Source organism: Octopus sinensis, linkage group LG6, assembly GCF_006345805.1.
Source record: "Octopus sinensis linkage group LG6, ASM634580v1, whole genome shotgun sequence".
Lineage (NCBI taxonomy): Eukaryota > Metazoa > Mollusca > Cephalopoda > Octopoda > Octopodidae > Octopus > Octopus sinensis.
The window spans coordinates 94236487-94258986 of NC_043002.1; the positions used below are offsets into that span (position 1 = coordinate 94236487).

The window sequence follows — 22500 nt, forward strand, 5'->3', positions numbered from 1 at the left end:
CAAACATGTTTCAGGTAATGACATTTTATCATTAGGAAAGAACGGTTTCTTAATTAGCACTCTTCAATCAATGCTGTAGCAGTCTGTTAATAAACCGGTTTCTATTTAGTATGTGTGCAATGTTTCTTTTGTGGTTCAGTTTATATATACATACACCCTCACCCACACTCATATACATACACACACACGGTCACATATACACACATGTACATACAAATATACTCACACACTCATACCTACATACACAAACACATATATACAAACAGCAACACCAACTTATTCACACATTTGTTATCTCGCTCCTCACATGCCATCACATACCACACATACGCACACTCACACGCATGCGCACACACACACATATATCTACACACAACACACATGCCGTCACACAAACTCATACGTACACACACGCACGCCGGTGTACACGCTTATGGGCACATACTTCCACACACGCACACATACACGCACGTACACATACTTCCACACACACCACCTCATACACATTCATATGCACATACACACACACATATATACGCACACACACACGTACTCATACGCACATGCACGCACACATACGAGAGGGAAGTCGGAAGAGTCGTTGAGAGTCCCTGGAAGTTATAGGATGTCATTGAGTTCGTCGAGAGTTTGTAGTTATTGGAGCATTGCGTTTAGTGGAGTAATTTGAAGTACGTCGTGTGAAGACAGTTGTGTGTATCCCCGCTTCGTGAAATCTAAATATCCAACGTATAAAAGTGGCGACGAGGATATCCACTTATAAAAGTGGCGACGAGGATATCCACTTATAAAGTGGCGACGAGTGTATTTAAATTTAGTTATAACCCAGCGGAAAATATTACTTTTTCATCATATTTCCGAAGATATGTAGAAATTTCCAAAGAAGAATGCAAAAATTGGAGGGAAAATGAAAAGGTACGGCTACTTTTAAGGAAATTATTCCCTGCCGAACTCGAAAAATACTCTTGACTACATTCTGATGAAAAAACCATTACTTCGATGGAACAATCAAATTGTTATCAAAGAAAAAAGAGAGAAGTTCCCTGTTCAATACCCGCTGAGAGTGTTTGAATTTAGTAAAAAGAGATGAGGATTTCGTCACCTATGCCGGAATCGTCAATCAAGGATGCGAAAAATTCAAGCTAGAAGAATCAACTCCGGACATGTTCAAATGTTTAATTTTTGTTCAAGGGTTAACTGCAAGCAGATATGCAGAGATACGTGTCCGGATATTGACAAAATTAGAACAAGACCAGAATTTGACACTGCAAGAAATTAGGCCATGTAGATAGTCTATCAAGACTGATTAAAAAAAAATGTGGAACCATTTGAAGATACTGTGATTGCCACTTTGCGAGTGGAAAATGAAATTTAAAAATGTTCTGTGTAACGTCATTCGTTAACTACCAGTTATATTACCAGATATAAAATCAAAGTCGGAGAAATATAAATTCATTATAAAAAGGAAAGAAGCATTGAAGGCCAAAGAAAATAAAAATATGTGCAACACAAATGCGAACTATTTCTCGCTGTGTGACTTTGTGTCGGTATATGCTCAAAGAGTAGTAGTGCCGGCCGCATTACAAAAACGTGTATTAAAGGATTTTATATTGGTGACCCAGGGATTTCGAGAATGAAATCACTTATGAGAAGTTACATATATTGGCTTACAATGGACCGTGACATTGAAGAATCGGTGAAATCCCGCAGAGGTTATATCCTTGCAGCCAAGTCACTAAAACACAACAGTCCATGGACCAGGCTTCATACAGGTTTTGCTGGGCCAGTAAGTAGCGCGTATTAAATGATAGTAATAGATAGTTGTACAAGGTGGCCTGAAATATGTAGATGCAGGAAACAAACCTCCACGGTAACAATAGAATTTCTTCATGAACTCTTTGCAAGATATGGTGGTTGCCCGGATACCATAGTATCCGATAACGGTACACAGTTTACGGCGTATGAGTTTAAAATGCTTTGTAAAATGTACGCATCTCTACTCCGCCATATCACCCAAGATCAAACAGACAAGCGGAACGGTTCGTGGATACATTTAAAAGAGCATTAAAGAAATCAAGAAACAAGCTAGTCGATGAGGGTTACGAGGGTCCAGGTGGGTGCTGGTGCCTAAGGGTGCGGTGCAGGGGTGGTGTAGTAAAAAAGAGGCATTGGGAGGAAGACAGTGGATTGGGGGGGTGCTATGAATTTATGATATTATAGTATTGTATACAAATTAAATATCAAATGATTCATAATATATATAAATTAGTAAAATATCAAATATTTATTTATACATAAAAATAGGGGTGGGGTGCTGAGGGTATTATGTAGCCATGAGGGATACGGGGGCCCAAAAAGTTTAAGTACCTCTAGTTTATAGGATAACACCAAACCCAAACACTTGTTCAGGTAAGTCGCCTGCAGAACTAATGTTTGCTCGAAAAATAAAGTCAATTTTTGACAAGCTGTTGCCAGTAAGGAAAACAAAATCAAATAGGGAAAACACTAAAAGTACGACAAAGAACTTTAATATCGATGACAAGGTGTTTTTCAAAATATATAAAAATCGAAGAGAAGTTTGGGAAGAAGGAGTAGAAAGAAAAAGAGTAGGCAAAATGACTTATATGATAAGAGGCGAAAAATAGGAAAACAAAAGACATGTAAACCAGCCAAAAAATGGATTTACGGAAAAAGAAAAGAGATACTCATGAAAGTGCTCTACGACACCTTTGATGTTCCAAAGCCACTTGAAGTCGAACCTAGGCTTAGCAGCAGGAGAGGAAACAAATAAAACGGTTGGAAGTAGTGCCTAAACAGAAGAGATATTGGATATTTTCGGTTTGAACGGCAGTTTTTAACATAATTTCTAGGTAACTAAAAAATTTTAACTTCGTATACTGGTAGAATGTGTTTATAAAACATCTTTTTCTCTTGGCTTTATTGAGAAAATTCTATAGTTTGTAAGATTTTTTTGTTCTTTTCTTCAATTTCTGCAATTTCAACCAATCAGTGACGTCTATTGAGTTAAAAAGCATTCTGTACCCTATGAATATGTCCCTCGTTTAAGAAACAGTTTGGATTTATTTACATTTGTGAAGAAAAAAAGATACCCTTCCCCCACCCCTAACCATAAAAGAGATTGAAATGCAATAGATCGATACTAGGGTCATAATTATGGGTGACAATTTCATATGACACCGCTAGAAAAAACTGCCGTTCAAACCGAAAAGATCCGAAAATCTCAGAAAGGGAGATGTGGTGAAAGAAAAAAAAAATTTTTAACTTCCAACGGAAGTCAATCTCAAAAGGGGAAGATGTTATGGCGAGAGTCATTGACACACCTGTGGAATTGGAAGAATGAACTAGTCGAACTCTTATAAAAAGTAGCGTATTGGTCGAGACGAGAGGGAAGTCGTAGGAGCCGTTGAGAGTTCGTGGAAGTAGTTGAGATCGTTGAGAGTTTGTATTTATTGGAGTATCCTGTTTAGTGGAGTAATTTGAAGTACGTCGTGTGATGTCAATTGTTTGTATCCCCGCTTCGTGAAATCTCTATATCCAACGTATAGAAAGATATAAAAACAATATCCATACTCACCATACATACAAATATACAAATACACAGAGGTGCGTTTTTAGGTTTCCTTTTCGGAATTTATTCTCAGCTTCGCTTAAAATCCAGCTTAGCAGATATCTGATTCCGTTTCTCTTTAGTTTAGGAGAATTAGATCACAGAAACAGTAATTAATTCTCTGTTACGACGGGAAATACACTCTGGTAGTACGTCACTATTAGATAGGCAGTACATAGTGGATTACTACTCTTTGAAGCCAAACCCTTCAAAAGCTAAAGGCATTTTAAAAGTAATTTAGTCAAAGGAGAACGGTTAGTTTTCATCGCTTTTGCAGGCAGTCTCAAACTGGCAAAATCAGAGTGTCCAATATTTATAAATAACCGAACGTTGAAAACAGTTCGCTCTTTCTATTATACTGGGTTTGTTATAACGAACAGTAGATTCCTTGGTATCCTATTATCAATATAGGTAGGTATGACCAGTTTGGATTGTGTTAGGTCATCATGCTGTCACTGGTATAGTCATGTTGTCACTAACAATTAAACTTGCGGTTTTCAAGGTGGTGTACTGTGAGTGTTTCTATTTCTGCAGGAGATGAATACGGATTCGTAACAGCTTTCATGTGTGTTATCTGTTTACTTTTATGACCTTTCCTTGCTCGCTGCAAATCGACATAAATCGAAAGCCTTTTATATATAGTACAGTTTAACACAAAGTGTTCATAAAGAAATCGATATTTTCCAATCAATTCTTGTATGGAGAACTATTAGACACCGTTCACAAGACAGTGGGATCTTACTCCACTTCAAAGACAAACTGGAAGAAGATTCAAAGAAAATGCAGATCAGCGCCTTGTTTTAAGGTTCACAGTTCGAAACCATGGTTATTAGAAACACGCATTCTTCAGTAAATCACACATTTTGAGAAACAGAGGTCCTGTTTCATTGGCGAGGATCATATTCAGTATCATTCGTATTTCAATATTATTTGATATTACTCATATTTACACTTCATATGGCTTTCTGTTAAATTCAAGGGTTGTCATGTATCACCCAAGCCGTAGAGCATGATCCGAAGGGGATGGCCATTCCACCAATGTCACGTCTCAGATCATCCACCAACAGCAGATATTATCTCGGTATTTCACCAACTCACAAATACACACACAAACACGAACAACCCCCACCACAAAAACAGACACACAAAAACATACAGCACCAATACACTTATGCACACACATGTACACGCACACACACACACAGAGAAACACATGTGCGTATATGTAAAGTAGACTATTCACATAACGATACTTCTAGGTTTTTCTTTAACTTTATTATATTATCGTATACTATCTTATTGCATTTATTTACTAGTTTGCTTGTCTTTTGCTTTTGTTTTCAGGAGTTAGTAAACAAGTATTTTTCAAATCCATTTATGAGTTTCGAGTCTCCATTATCATATAATCAGGATATCTTTCCATAGAATGACGGATGTTGTTGAGGCGAAAAGGTTCATATGCGCTAGCAGCGTTTTATTGTCTCTGATCCTGGAATGTCTAACAATTGATTCCAATGTGTAGGCTAAATAAATATTTATCCTTTATTCTTATCTCATATGCTAAGTTGTTTCAAGTCAATATATTGGAAAATCCCTGCGCTGGAAGCAGGTCAGGAACGAGTTCAAGGAAGTCGATATCCTTTCCAAAGAAGTACATATTGATTGTTAGAATGGCTGTGTGGTTAATAACGTTGTTTCGCAATCATGTGGCTTTGGGTTCGGTTCCGCTACGTATGAAATCGAGCAACTGATTTTATGTCATAGTTTTGAGTTAACATTGCCTTGTGAGTGAAATTAGTTCGTAATATATTCTGTTGTTAAGGCGGCGAGGTGGCAGAATCGTTAGCACCCCGGGCAAAATTTTTAGCGGCATTTTGTCGCCATGTTGAGTTCAAATTTCATCGAAGTTGACTTTGATTTTCGATAAAATAGGTACCAGTTGAACACTATAGTAGATGCAATCGATTTACTTCCTCACCGGAGCTGCTGGCCTCGTGCCCAAACTTGGAATCAATATATTCTGCTGTTAAGGCGGCGAGCTGGTAGAATCGTTAGCACGCCGAACAAAATGCTTAGCGGCATTTTGTCGTCATGTTGAGTTCCAATTCCTTCGAGGTAAACTTTGCCTTTCATCCTTTCGAGGACTAGTGTCGATGTAACCCCTAGTCCCATCCACCAAAATTGCTGGCCTTGTACCAAAATTTGAAGCAAATATATTCTCTTGTCTTAGTTGTTTAACCCTTGGTCAATCTCAAATATATAGACCTATGATCAAAAGACTTCCAATCACAGATTGTCAATGTGGGGACTATTTGAAAGCAGGAATATAATGTTCGCTTGTTGGATTCCATAAAATATTCAGACAGCTCGTATTATTTCAACTATTTGCCATTGTGCGAATTTGTCTAAATCATACTGACTAATAGAGACTTAATGTCATTATTGTTTTAGCTCCAGGTCAACCCTAGTCCACCACAACTATAGTCAGAGTGTTCCGGCAGAAACCTTTCTAGAACGACATTTTCGGACTTGTCCTTTCTTCACAATGGAGATGATATAGCGCATTCACTATATACGTTTATGTCGTGGAAAATTACATTTAAGTATTTAAGTATCGCGTGACCGTTTTACTCACAGCGCTACTTCTTTTCTACACTTAACTAATTTCCAACTAGTACAAGTAAATGAAGGAGTCTTTGGGCAGTCAGTTGACGTATAAATAATAGCTAAATCTCTTTCAAATTCTACTTATACTTCCAAATGATAATATACACAACGAGGTGAACATGGTCATAAACAAAAAGTACACCATTACACGATATTTATATACAGCTAGAATATGATCTTAAACAAGAAGTCTGATACCAACCCATAGCTAGAGGAACATAATAATAAACAAAGCATATACGTCCACATGATACATAAATACGAGGGTGTGCTGAAAAGTTCCCGGCTTTCGGTAATAGAAAATAGAGGAGGGTCAGTTAATTATGATTTTATTCAGCATATTCCCTTCTCGGATTCGTACACTTGTTGCAGAGGTCCTTCAGTTTTTCTAAGCCCTGTAAAAGAACTTGGAAGGTTGGGCCTCCACCCAGGCCTTTCATGACATCCTTTAAGCCAGGAACTTTTCAGCACACCCTACTTATATAATAAAAGAGAACAAAACCTCCACATAATACTAATAATAGTTGTGTGAACATGTTCATAAACAAAAAGTTTATTTCCTCATAATACCTTTCTAAAGCACATAACACACGGTTATGAACAAAATATTTTTGAAGAATTAAAAAACGCTAATTTTTCGGTCGTATGGAACTTTGAAGTAGTTGCATCTTCAAAATAAATAAGTTCAGTAGTAAAATGGGCTTTTGCATGCTTAATAGGCTTGTTACACTAACTATACTAACATTCTCTGCAATTAAGTATGTGTTATCATGCGAAGTGTAATAAACAAGGGCCTATTAAACAAACTACACAAGCACACCCTTTCACTATTACATTTACAGGCGGCATATTAACTGTGTATTCACTCAGCTATCCTTTCAAATACGTTTATACTTGTTGCATCTCAATATATAGCATAGAACAGAGACAATAGAAAATAAAAAAGGAATGCGTCTTTATTGTTTAACGTATCCATTAATGTATGCGCTAATTAAGACTTCAGTGTGTCACACTGACGCCAAAAAAAAAAAAACGAAAAAGATCGTGAAAATAAATTAGTATTTTAAATTTGAATTTCTATACTTTAAAAATGTAGTATGAAAAGTAAAAAAGAACACTTATTAGTAGCTTCTGTCTGTCAACATACATCCGGTCGATCGATTTATGAAGACCGATTCACATACTAAAAGGGTTAAATATTAAATTAGCGTTGATAAATCTATTGATAACGTTTAGATTAATGAGCTGAATTTTTAAGAGAATATAATTATAGGAGAAGATAAAATCATTATTGGAAGCGTTCTCTATATGAGAGATCATCTTCAGGTGATGAAAAATCTTAGTGGAAATGTAAAGTTGTGACCCTTAATTCACTAATAATTTAGTGGCATTACCTGTTTCGATTATAATTGTTTTCCATGGCATAAACATCCATAGTGAATGCGTTGTTATAGTAGGATTCGGTTGATTGCAATCAGCTAATCAGTTGATCAATATTTCAATAATAATGCAATAATACAACCAATTAGCATACTCAATATTTGATCATTTTTGAAAATTATTATTACAGAGAGAACAATAGAAGTTTTATGTAATACACACACATACACACACACACACACACACACGCACACACACACACACACACATATATATATATACACATATATATATATACACACATATATATATATATATATATATGTTCACACAAATACACACTCATATACGATTATGTATATACATATGGATGCATGTATATATGTTATATATATGCATATATATATATATATATGCATATGTATAAATGTATGTTTGTACATATGTATGTGTGCATGTATGTTTGTGTATGCATGTATATGTGTATATGAGTATATGCGTGTGTGGATGTGTATGTAAACGTGTGTATGTGTGCGAGCGTGTTTAGTACAACTGTATAATGTATGCTTGAAGTAGCGTACATAGCTATTAAGAATCATCCATGTTGTTCGATCAAGCAGACACTCAAGCATGATTTCCTTCGGGAGGCAGTTGCAGGCAGAGTAACCAACAAATATTGGGTTCTAGGTTAAACGGTATATATTTCACAAATATTGGAAATACAGCCAGCTTTATTAATGATAGTTAATCATAGTTATTAAAGCGCCTATAAAGTGATGAACTAGATTTAACAAGATAAAACGCTAAAAAATTACCATGTACTAATCAATAAGTCAAAATATCTAAGGAGTTACACTAACCTAACTGTTGAATTGAAATCATTATGGCAGTTAAGGATTGTGTGCCGTTTGTTATTCGCATCAATAGAATGATCCACATTTATATCTAAAAAGACATCATCAGATTAACATCTTTGCAGATAATATTGCTAGGGACGTTCTCACACAGATTTAGTTAACCACGAGCATTTTTGTTAACTTTGAACCATTTTATGCGCGCCATGTTCTCGAAGATGTATTTAATTCTTATTTTAAGAAAAGGAAACTTGATGTATTTCACAAACTATATGAACCAGAACCATAGCCGTCACTAGTGAATATGATCTGTAAAAGGTACCAAGCATTCATCAGTTGTTATATGTAGCCGAAAACCCTCACATCTTTGACTCACATCGAGGATGTGACAGCTGGTAGGAGAGAGGGTTGAACCAGCACCCGACTGGTACTTACTTTCAGTTGTGTAAACTGGAGCAACGGAAAATGAAGTGACTTGTTCAAGGCCACTGTTGTGCAAGAGTACGACGCTCCGCTGGCGAGAATGGACTGGATCACTACACATAAATAGTAGCGGTCTGAGTAAGTGAGGTAGTTCTTGCTAGTTCCAACGCTTGTGAACTCCTTTTTGATTGGTTAACTTCTTGAATTGTTGCACCGTGAGTTAAATTGTTAGTGCATTTAACTGTTTTGTGTCTAACGACACATTTGCTGCCTACGGCGGCTTATATGTTTGTCTGTCCTTGTATCGTCCCTCTTTGTAGGCCCATGTGGGTAATAAAGAATAAGTTCGTGCTTGTGAACTTCTTTATGATTGGTTAACTTCTTGAATTGTTGCACTGTGAGTTAAATTGTTTGTTACTGTTATTTGATAGTTTTGTGTCTAACGACACCTTGTTTTACTGCTTACGGTGACTTGGTTGACGCTTTTTCCCTTAATTCATCATATATTGGTTTGTGTCTAACGACATCTTGTTTTGCTGCTTACGGCGGCTTGGTTGACGCTTTTTTCTCTTGCTTGAAGAGGAAAGCGCGGTAATAGAGGTGAGATGCGGGAGTGTTGGCTTCAGAGACTTGTGGAGAGAGCTTGTTAAGAGTCTGAAGAGGATAGATGAGGCGATGGAGGCGAAGAATTTTGCAGAAGCGATAAAAGATAAAAGTGAAGACGTGTGCTTGGAGGAGCTGAATAGATTCAAAGATATGCTTAAGAAGGAGGGGAGCGACGTAAAGGTGTCCTCACCCCTAGTGAGAAACGGATGAAGTTAAAAGAAGAACCGTACTATACAGAACGTACAGTTTGAAGTTACTACGATAGAGGTCGCAACCAGATCACAAATTGAAAGGACATTGACGGCAATATGGAAGGAGGTCAATTTCCTCACCAGAGGAAGGAAATATGCAACAATAGAGGTGCGGTTTGCGTCGGAAGTTGTGTCCAGGCAGCTAGGCGTTACTCCCCTTAAAACGGACGAGGTGGTCCTTCTACCCATATACCTGGAAAAACGTGCTTCTAGAGTAAGGGTAGAAGAAATCCCTTTAGAGGTGGATGTTGCGTGGCTGGTAGCCGCCATCCTGTTGGGAATGGAGGACAAGGTTGTGGTCCTCCAGGCCAAAAGAGTGCCACCAAGAAATTGGCAAGGAGAGGGCCTGGAAATGATAATCCAGGTCGTCCCGGGAGATTTGGAGAGGATGGGGGAAACCATCACTGTCGGAGAGGATGTAAGGCTGAGAGTCATGGTGGAGGGCAGGACGCCCCGATGTTTTAAATGTGGCCAAAAAGGTCACATAAAAGTAGAATGTTCTCTATTTTCCGCAAAGGAACCAACGAAAGAAGCCTCACCACCACCTCTTGCGACGTCGTGTGTGAACGAGAAGGACCCGGAGAAGGAGGAAAAGAAACAGGAGGCCGAACAGAAAGAGGGGTGGAATACAGCACCGAAAATACGGAAAAGAGGAAAAAAAGCCTTCCCCACGCCGTCCCACCCTCCCCCTGCAGTCACCAACTCTCACTTCGCCCCCTGACACAGACAATGACAAATACACAGGACCCCGAAATTTCCCCATCCCCACCCCAAAAGGTGAAAAAAAAGAATAAGAGGGGAAAAAAATTCTCAAGTGTCGGTAGATGTTTCAAATAAGGAATGGCCTGATTACATTGAATGCTCCATTGTAAGCAACGAAGAAAGGATTACACTAAAAAAAAGATTCGGGAAGGATCGTTGACTTAGAAAGAGAGATAGACATAAGTAAGCTATCACCAAAGTTGGCCTTCCATCAACTTGAACTCGGTAACTAATTGTAACGATTTAATGTTGTAAAAAAGTGTGTCAAAAAAGTTAAACGGGGCCGCTCGGATCTGGGATCGAGAGGACTTCATTTCATTTTTCATTATTCATATCCATCTTTCCCATTAGTTTTTCTTTTTTTTTTCACTTATATGCTTGTGCTTGTATCGCCCCTCTTTGTAGACCCGTGTGGGTAATAATGAATAAAGTTCGTGCTAGTTCCATAGTTAGTGTGTTGATAGTTCAAAGTTGGAGCTCAAAGTATACAGTTCGAGTTAGCGTGTTAGATTGTTGGTTCTTAAAAGATTGTTGCTACGTTCCGTGTGTTACTGCCGTTTGTTTCGATTATATTGTTATTACACTGTTGCAGTGTATTCGTTAATCCATAGGGATATAACAGCCACAATGCATCACACTGGATTTAATATATATTTATAAGGAACAGTAGCGAAGGTGCATGGGTCAGTGGTTAGAGCGTCGGGCTAACAATCATGAGGTAGTGAGTTCAATTCTCGGACTAGGCTGGTTGTGTTCTTGAGCAAGTCACTTTATTTCATGTTGTTTCAGTTCACTCAGCTGTAAAAATAAGTTACGATATCACTGGTTCCAAGCTGTTTTGGGCTTTGCATTTCCCTTAGATAACATCGGTGGCGTATAAAGTGGGAGGCTGGTATGGATGGGCGACTGCTGGTCTTCTATAAATAGTCTTGCCCGGACTTGTGCCTCGGAGGGTAAATTTCTAGGTGCAATCCCATCGTCATTCATGACCGAAGGTGGTCTTTACCTTCTTATAATGCCTGACAAGAGAACTTTTTCATGGTTCAGTCAGCAGAAAGGGATAATAATCATGTTCTTCACAGGTATTAGGTTTAGTTTGAGCAACTGTAAATAGATGTTCAACAGAAAAATGTGGCGGGAAGGAAATTTATGCGACGAAAATCTTAAAGAGTAAGGATTAGGAATAATAATTAGGGGGAAACCGAGGACAAGGAGACATAGAAACGATGACAAGGAGAAGAAATGGGTCTGTCGGGTGAAATTGGTTAGAAATGACATGTTCTACTTAATTGCAAAGAGTAGAGGCTGTATTGGAGTTGTCGGTAGGGGGAACATGAGGAGACAGTATGTTCGTTGATGAGAGAATGCACTAAAAACTGTAAAAAAAAAAATTCAAATGAATATGAGACTAGAGAAATGTGCCAACGTCACTTTAAGAATGAACTAATCAGTTAGAATTAAATAAAACCCATTAAATTATCTTTAGATACTGAAAATCAAAGGATTAGATGAAAACTGCTCGTACATAAAATTATTGAAACTGATATGAAAGAAGCCAGAGAAATAAATAGAAAGACAGAAAAGAATGTTAAAGAAAAATCAAAAATATATTAAAAAACTTAACTCAATGCAGTGTTACAAATAAAGTAAGAGGTATGATATGAACTGCAGTTTCAGCATAATAGATTGTGATTTAAGTGAATTACAGAGCGTAGAGACGAAAACTAGAAAATTATACTGAAATCCGAATCGTTTACTCTAAAAAATTAGATACAATATATATATAATATTTGTGGAGGCGCAATGGCCTAGTGGTTAGGGCAGCGGACTCGCGGTCGCAGGATCGCGGTTTCGATTCCCAGACCGGGCGTTGTGTGTGTTTATTGAGCGAAAACACCTAAAAGCTCCACGAGGCTCCGGCAGGGGGTGGTGGTGATCCCTGCTGTACTCTTTCACCACTCTTTCTCCCACTCTTTCTTCTGTTGGCCTGCTCGCTTAGCCAGCGGGGTAGCGTCATTCGAAGGCTAAAACAATGCGAACGCATTGTGACCAGCGACGTGTAACAACATCTGATGGTCTGGTCGGTCACGTGATCACGTGATATATAATATTTATAATGAATAATTTATATATGTTATATATAATATATCTACCGTGAGCATGGAAACATGATGTTTGATGCACACACGGAACTGCTCTTGAAAGTTGCAACGGTATCTTTATGTTCGATTAGTTTACTAAGCGAACATAGGATGAAACATAAGATGAAAAATACAATAAATGGCAATCCTGATGTTCAACGTGACACTTCTATAAGCATCATTGCACGACTGTCAGAGGGCTGCAAGCGCTTGACGATATCCACAAATTAATACTTGCTGTCTTCGTACTCCTTGCTTTTGGTAAATTCAAGGAACTTCCAGGGCACGAACACAGTCACACAAAGGCAATTTTCTCGAAAAAATTTTTGCGGAGGGGCTACGCCTCCTCAATAACACAATTCTCACTGCAAAGGGGGTCTTTACGCACGACCACAGGCAGGCAAATGTCTGGAGCAGAGTGGAGACTGTTGCTAACCAAATATTATTAAATACAGGGCAGCAAACTCCACAAAGCCCCGCCCCCTAAATACAACAAACGCCTACCTGTAGACGAGCTTCAACGTTCAATATTTCACGACGATATTCCGGATGTTAAGCGTCTTGTTGTGTCAGTCTTCGTTTGATCGAATTCTGCAGTTCTGCCAGAGACCCAGCTGTAGAAAAACGTATCAGACACACGGCGACCATACCCGTGAATTGTCAGTCAATGAATCGCTGGTGATTGCAGTCTTAGCGTTTGCCTGCGTATCATCAACCACAGCATGCCCAATCCTCCAAGCAACATGAGTTCACAGCAAACAGCCCAGTGGAACTCATCCCTTAAAAAAAATGCAGAAGTGCAAATTCTCCAGTTCAGTGACACCTGAACTAGAACACATAGATACGACGGTCAAGAGATAACAGCTTCTTGTTCATACGCCCATCCCAGCTCTTTTCCACTTGCGTTAACTGGTTATTCTTTAGACTCTGCTAAAGAGTCCATACTTAATAAATTAGGAGAAACACCACTTTTCGGATGACAGCGCGGGAGTTGGCGTTATCCTATAATTATGATAACGATTTCTTTATATTTTATGTTTATATTTATGATTTCTTATTAATAACATTGTTCTCGAAAAAAAAAAAAGAAAACCCTGAAATGATTAACAGAACAAAAGATTTATATGCAATCACAGGAATGGACAGATAAGACAAAAGTAGATATAACAGAAATCACTGGAAGTGCTTGGAAAAGATAACATTAGAATTTCTGCATAAAATACCTACGTATCTTACACCCACACATGCCTCAGCGTTTTTATGAAATAATAAGATACCTTTCTCAAATATCAAAAATATTGACAGAAGGGAAAATAATTATCTCCAAGAAAAAAAAAATTGTCCAACGAAAAGCGAGGATAAAAAGAACCACTCGAAAAAATGTTAATGTTTTCGTATCTTCTATAAGTGATTGACATTAACACGATGTATATCATCATCATCATCATCATCGTCGTCGTCGTCGTCATCGTCGTCGTCGTCGTCATCGTCGTCGTCGTCGTCATCATCATCATCATCATCATCATCAAGGCTTCTACCCGAATGACTCAAGTGCTGCAGAAGATTCTTAATTGGCTGTAAAGTCTAGTCAATATTAATACTTATGTGGCAAGACGGTGAGCTAGCAGACTTGTTTAGCACGCTGGGGGACATGATTAGCGGCATTTCACCCGCCTTTACGTTTTGAGTTCAAGTGCCGCCGAGGTTGACTTTGCCTTTCATTCATTCGGGGTCGATAAATAAATACCAATTGTTCACTGGGGCCGATGTAATCGAGATGTACCCTCGCCTGCAACTTTTGGACTTGTACCAACATTTAAAATCTAACGTTAATACTTATGTGGGAAGGCGGTGGTGAGTTGGCAGAACTGTTTGCACGCCGGGCGAAATGCTTTGCAACATTTCGTCTGTCTTTATGTTTTGAGTTCAAATGCCGTCGAAGTGAACTTTGCCTCTCATCCTTTCGGGGTCGATAGAATAAGTATCAGTTGAGCACTTGAGTCGATGTAATCGACCTACCCTGCACCCCTAAAATTGTTGACCTGGTACCAAGATGGTAAAATTGCAAAAAACGCCTGAGATAAAATCTTGCGATACTTGTTCCGACTCTTCACATATTGAGATCATATCCTGCCGAGGTCGCGCTTCCTTTTTACCCTCTCGGGGTCGATAACATATAATACCAGTCAAGTACTGAGGTCGATGATGTCAATCAACCCATCTCCTCAGATGCCTAAATCATCAACACTTATTAATAAATGCAATGATATTAGAGATTTGCCTGCGCAAATATAATCTGGATTCTACAGGAATAAATTGCCAAAATACGGATGAGCTAATGAAGGTGACTCTGCATACACATTTGATTTATCTATTAGAAATAACTACTAAATTCCCCTGAAAATACACACTGCTTCCTTAAAAAGGAAATGACATGTTGGATAATGCGGCTCAGGATTGCTCTCTCTCTTTTACTCTTTTACTTGTTTCAGTCATTTGACTGCGGCTATGCTGGAGCACCGCCTTTAATCGAGCAACTCGACCCCGGGACTTATTCTTTTGTAAGCCCAATACTTATTCTATCGGTCTCTTTTGCCGAACCGCTAAGTAACGGGGACATAAACACACCAGCATCGGTTGTCAAGCAATAGTAGGGGGACAAACACAGACACACAAACACACACACACGCATATATATATACATATATACGACGGCCTTCTTTCAGTTTCCGTCTACCAAATCCACTCACAAGGCTTTGGTCGGCCCGAGGCTATAGTAGAAGACATTTGCCCAAGGTGTCACGCAGTGGGACTGAACCCGGAACCATGTGGTTGGTAAACAAGCTACTTACCACACAGCCACTCCTGCGCCTATTGCTTATCATAGTTTACTTGCGGTCAAACAATGAGAATAAAATTTTAGAACAGTGTGTAGAGCAAGTTTGGTGCTGCTATTTGGGTGCAAAGCCAATCTCATGATAGACGTTTTAGCTTTAAAACAATTATTCAAGTAGGAAATTTGCACGCATCTTATTTTGAAATTCAAAGGTTGGTATTATTAAACAACTTAAGCCTAGCTTCACTCTTTGCTTAGGCTATGGATAGCATTACTGTTCCTATCAACAGATTATATCTGAATAGTAGTTGCAACGTGTGCATTCCGGTAAGTATGAAATAGCATCATAACAGTTACACATTTCTGGTATCCATTACCAATACATGTATAACATTTTGGATTCCCTCGTTTCTCATTAAAAATGTTTTTGCTTTTCATATGTTGATAAAGTGCTTTTCTCTATACATCGATACCTTTCACTGTTCCATAATACTTAATGACTAACTTAGTTTATTGAATTTTTTAAACATTTTTCTCTCTGGATTAAACTTGCTTGCACAGACAAACAACTAAATGTTTTTTTTATTTAAAGTGGTTGTTGCAAGATTTTATGTGACACCTTTATTGATATAATGAAGTTATAGAGACAAGTTATGTTACTTGTAGAGAAAATAACATAGTAAGATCAATAAGTCGAAACTAAAGGAAACAGATGATATTGAAAAGCGTCTGAACTTGGCCGGCTAAAGAACTGCGAAAATTCTAAATTGGGAATTTAAAAAAATCTCGTATAGGCCAACACAGCCATTCAAGACACTGATAGAACATTAAATTTAAGAGCAAGATAGCGAAATTGCAAACACTGGTATATTCGTTTGCAAACGCCTTGAAAATTAAAGGGCCTTGGTTTTACTAAATCTTAAGACAAGAATTCATTGGCAGTATGAAGGTGTAATTTTTATGAGCTAAAATTGATAAAAATGCAAATGACATATACCTGGGAATATCGTTAAACACAGAAGATACAAACATGAATAAAAAATTATTTCCTATCTTTAGTAAAGCTAATAGATATAAAAAAAATTTAGCCGTGGTGATAGACACTATGAGAAAACACCAATGGAAACTATATGAAAAAACAAAACAACACAAATTAAGCTCAAAATGATATAAAAAAGACTATGGTAAGACTTTGGTAAGAAAATCTACATGGCTAATACCTGAGAAAACTGGGAAATGGGAGAAGACGTAAAGAAACATAATATGATTATCATACGACAATGCCATCATACGAATGAGTGGATATTAAGTTCTAACGAGTAAGACATCGGCAAAGAGAGCTCTTACATAGTTAATACATGAAAACGAAAGAAATGGAAGAAGACGAAAAATAAAACTCTGATTTGAACATTATACAACAGTATCATCAAACAAATGCCATGTGTTCAGTTTTAATGAAAATTACATTGCTAAACCGACTATTTCTATTTTAAATAAAGCCTCATTTTGTGTTGACGAACAATCGAGGCGGTATGCGTCGGTGTTCTGCGCTCTTCAGCAAATTTTCGTCCAGTTTATTATGACCTCTTTCTTTCCTCTTATATTGTCCTCACAGTTGGCTTTACTAAATTAAAAACTTTTATTTGTGTTCCATTTAAAAGCTATGGATCTTTTCGGTTTGAACGGCAGTTTTTTCTAGCGGTGTCATATGAAATTGTCACCCATAATTATGACCCTAGTATCGATCTATTGCATTTCAATCTGTTTTAGGGTTAAGGTTAGTTAGGGCTAGTTAGGGTTAGTTAAGGTTAGGGTTAGAGTTAGGGTTAGGGTTAGGTTAGGGGTGGGGGGAAGGGTATCTTTTTTTCTTCACAAATGTAAATAAACCCAATCTGTTTCTTAAACGAGGGACATATTCATACGGCACAGAATGTTTTTTTTACCTCAATAGACGTCAGTGATTGGTTGAAATTGCAGAAGTTGAAGAAAAAAACAACAAATATCTTACAAACTATAGAATTTTCTCAATAAAGCCAAGAGAAAAAGATGTTTTATGAACACATTCTACCAGTATACGAAGTTTAAAATTTTTTAGTTACCTAGAAATTATGTTACAAACTGCCGTTCAAACCGAAAAGGATCCAAAGCTATTTGTCTGAGTTTGCAATGTATTTAAAAGAAAGATTGTACATAAACTCACCACCAAGGTCTGTTTCTCTGACTATAGAACAGTAGAGAGAATTACTATTTTTCGGGCAAGGGGTCGGAGGCGGTGGTGACTGTTCGCATTCGCCGTAATATTTATCTCTTCTTGAGTCACAGCGAGAGCATTGTATCATTCCTTGCACAGCTGAAAAGAAATAAAACACAAAGATGTAAGCAATAAATATGCATGTACCGCTTCAAAACCTGATACTTATTATCAACAATTATATAGCGCAATTTCTATAGTTTTTAGGATGTAAATTCAATGGAAACAATATCTTCGAAATCTATCAGTTATCAACAAGAAGCCAGTGTATATAAATTATTTAAGAAGTCGTTCAATAAGCTAACAAGACTGCAGTTCTTCTAAAACAGATTCCATACAAACTAGAATCGATTACCAAGGGAGATTGTGGAACCGAAGACAACTAGCCAATTCAAGAATAGACTGATGAATATTGGAAGAAGATTTAATTTGAAACACCCTTCTAATATGCTGAAAGGTTGCGTTACCAAAAAAACAAAAAAAAAAAAAAAAAAATTAAGTTGCCATTTACAGGCCTTAACTTTCAGTCATAAAGAATAAAAAAATAAACTATAAATCAAAGAAAAAGAAAAGTGAAATGGAAAGAAAAAAGAGAGCAATATACTACAACAACAACTACTACTACTACTACTACTACTACTACTACCACCATCACCACCACTACTACATTACTACTACTACTGCTACTACTACACTACTACTACTACTACTACTACTACCACCACCACCACCACCACCACACTACTACTACTACTGCTACTACTACTGCTACTACTACTGCTACTACTACTACTACTACTACTACTACCACCACCATCACCACCACTACTACACTACTACTACTACTACTACCACCACCACCACCACCACCACCACACTACTACTACTACTGCTACTACTACTGCTACTACTACTACTACTACTACTACTACCACCACCATCACCACCACTACTACACTACTACTACTACTACTACTACCACCACCACCACCACCACCACTACTACTACTACTATAAGTATTAGTAGTAGTACTATAAGCACTACTTACTACTATAAGTATTAGTAGTAGTTGTAATGATGACGATGATGATGATGATGACGATGATGATGATGATGATGATGATGATTATGAGGATGATGAAGATAGTAATAAAAATAATAATGACAACAGCATATCTGTTTCTCTGTATTAATTTTTGTGCGATGTTTGGTATTCTAGAATCACATTTTTATTTCAGAGTATCATAGGACGGGATTTATTATGCATGAAAGTTGTAAATGATGGGTATAAGTTATGTTATGTGTAAATCGATAGTTATGAATAATATTAAAGATACGCTCAATGCTTTTGTGTTTATGCAATACATGTTTATTATGCTTATATAAATTCTTCTTTTTTTTTTGTTTCGAACGATGGAATGTTATAGATTTGAAGTATATGTATTTTAATTTTTAGCAAAATGTTGAGCTATCTGGAATAAAGGGTAGGTGCTATTAGGTGTTACAAGCTGTCAATTCCATGCCATGCAGTCAATTTTTGTAGAAGTAGAGTGTGGAGACATGCATGCATATATATTTCTTTATTGCCCACAGGGGGCTAAACATAGAGGGTACAAACAAGGACAGACAAAGGGATTAAGAGGATTACATCGACCCCAGTGCATAACTGGTACTTATTTAATCTACCCCGAAAAGGTGAAAGGCAAAGTTGGCCTCGGCGGAATTTGAACTCAGAACATAACGGCAGACGAAATACCGCTAGGCATTTCCCCCGGCGTGCTAACGATTCTGCCGGCTCACCGCCCTTATAACCGGGTCGATAGGGCGACACTGGTTCATATTCCACTCTGTGGGAGCTTAATTTTTAAATAACTGTGTTCTTATGGGTGTAAACAATTGCATTATGATAGCCACAGCTGGCCATTGTACGTAGTATGTGTAATGTATAAATTAGCATGAGTGTAATTAGCTTGTAATGTTCCTTTTGGTTTAATGAAGGCCACCAAACGTCGTTCTGCCAATGCTTAGGTTAGATTTCGAATAGTCTGAGCCGGTTTTGCTATGGTAATTAAGTCCTGGTTTTGATTGAAGACTGAGTGAAGCGGCTTGTCTGCAATAGCTAATTCTATGTTAAACTTATACACTGATAAATATAATGTAATCTTCGATGCTTGAAAGACGAAAAGAAATGCTAAAAAGGAAAATGTGAAGAAAAATACGACCAAGATAAAGCAAATGAAAAAGACGACGATATCGAAGAATTGAGGGAGGCTGTAGAAAAGGCAGCAATAGTAACAGTAGCAACATGAATTCCATCTGAAACTGAGCAGATTTTCACTTTTGGTAATATCTTCCTTCTTTGATATACCGTGATGTGAGAGATTAACGATAATCCTCCAGTGATCAAGCAAAGACAGAAATGTAAGAAGATAACTGGCCTGTTCTTTTCAAATTCGATATTTTTTTGTTGACAATAAATCCCAGACATCAGAGGATGAAGAAAGTGAAACTAGTTTCATTCAATAAAATAGTTACCAGTATATGACTATAAAATACGTTCATATTCGTGTATATGGTCTACATATTAATGTGTATGGTTTATATATGAATGTGTATAATTCACTGAAAAGTCCCTCAATAATCTGTTTATGCTGATATTTTCTCGAAGATTGTAGTGATTGGCAATTTTTGGAAATTTAATTGTGAAGATCATAATTGTGTAATGAAAGTTGGAAATACATGCTGTGAAACGGTGGTAAAATACGCAGCACATCTGTATTTCTTGGTGTATTCCATTAATGACTAAAATTATTCTCTTTTTCCAATTTAGCTGTTTGTCTTCCACACCTGTGCTGCATAATTACTCAAATTGGTCAATGAAAAACAAATTAAATATATAAGTTAAGGAGTGATTTTCTGAGTAGCGCAAGCATTAAATTCTTAAATAATTAAAATTTATTAGAGATAATTGTTACTGACTCTCAAAGATAAAGGGAGATAATATAAGGGCATTTCAAATTAATTCCTGAAAAGTAAATCAATAAGTTTTGGAGAGGCACTGGGGATCTTTTCGGTTTGAACGACAGTTTTTTCTCGCGGTGTCATATGAAATTGTAACCCATAATTATGACTCTAGAATCGATCTATTGCATTTCAATCTGTTTTAGGGTTAGGGTTAGTTAGGGTTAGGGGTGGACGGAAGGGTATCTTTTTTTCTTCACGAATGTAAATAAACCCAATCTGTTTCTTAAACGAGGGACATATTCATACGGCACAGAGTGTTTTTTATTTTACCTCAGTGGACGTCACTGATTGGTTGAAATTGCAGAAATTGAAGAAGAACAACAACAAAAATCTTACAAACTATAGAATTTTCTCAATAAAGCCAAGAGAAAAAGATGTTTTATAAACATATTCTACCAGTATACGAAGTTTAACATTTTTGGTTACCTAGAAATTATGTTAATAACTGTCGTTCAAACCGAAAAGATCCGATGTTTGGCCATATTAATTTGTATAATTAAAAATATATACTTGGCTCTGGGAAATAACTGAAGTGGGTCAAATGCATGAAGTTAAATAAATTAAGGAGTGATGTATTGAACACTATACATAAAATCCCAATTAAATTTCTCAGGTGGACAAAGATATAAAAAAAAGGCCCTCTAATACGTATTGTCAAGATAGCATTAGAAATGATACAAAGTGAAAACCACATTTTACCTCCCACATTTTACTTGTTATATCTTTATTATGTTTGTTTGAGCGACAAGTGCTCATAAAACTGAAACTCTCTACAGAAAATTAGACCTGAATGCTGCTGAGACAACTAGAAACAATCTGCTGTGCTATAAAAAATTACAGTTTATAAATCGATAGTTCAGCATTGATTCGCCAGGCTCTTACTGGTTAATCATTTTATTTATCGATGCTGCATTTGGACTTCACATTTTTTAAAGTAATTCCATTGTAGTATAGAGCTATAAGTCTACTCGTTCAGGCTAAGCAACAGCAGCAACAACAACAACAACAATAACAACAGCGATAGCAATATTAATAGCCTCAAGTGTAGTTACATGATCTTGTACCACTGCGCGCTTGCAGCAACACACGAACACCAATACAAACATAAAACCTAGTCAAAATGATTGCTGTTTTTAGGATCCTTATTATCTCTTAACTACAATATTTATGTATCTATAAAAAATATTTATGTTTAAGAATATCAGGTCTCTTTCATATTATTATGCGTTACAGATTCATAGAGATCTGAATGGAAAGTTGCGATAAGTTGGGTTGTTTTAATATGATTATAGTGTCTGTTCTTTACGTTCGGGTTCTAATCAAGTCAACTTGAACTTTAATTTGTTTAGGGCCGATAAACTAAAGTACCAGTCATGTACAGAGGTCGACATGATCAGCTGTTCTTGCTCCCAAACTTCTAGTCTTGTGCTTATGTTAAAAGTTATTAATTTGATGGTAGGACATCGAACAAATTGCCTTTTACGGCTCTTTACATTCTAAGTTCAAATCATTACGGAAGTTAATTTTTCTTTCACCCTTAGGGCAGCGGTATAGTGACTTACCAGCTAAGCAATGGGGTTGATATAATCGGCTGTTTCTGCCACCGCATTTATGGACTTGTGCCTAAGTTAGAAATGATATTGGTTTCAAATTTTGAC

The 22500-nt window shown here is 37.1% G+C and overlaps 1 protein-coding gene across 1 annotated transcript in view; it reads right to left on the minus strand.

Annotated features, from left to right (window-relative positions):
• Positions 1-22500, minus strand: part of LOC115212746 — a 266915-nt gene that overhangs the window by 59479 nt on the left and 184936 nt on the right. The window contains exon 2 of the mRNA XM_029781404.2: positions 17767-17916. Within this exon, the coding sequence (XP_029637264.1) occupies positions 17767-17916 (150 nt within the window). The remainder of the gene's footprint in view (positions 1-17766; positions 17917-22500) is intronic.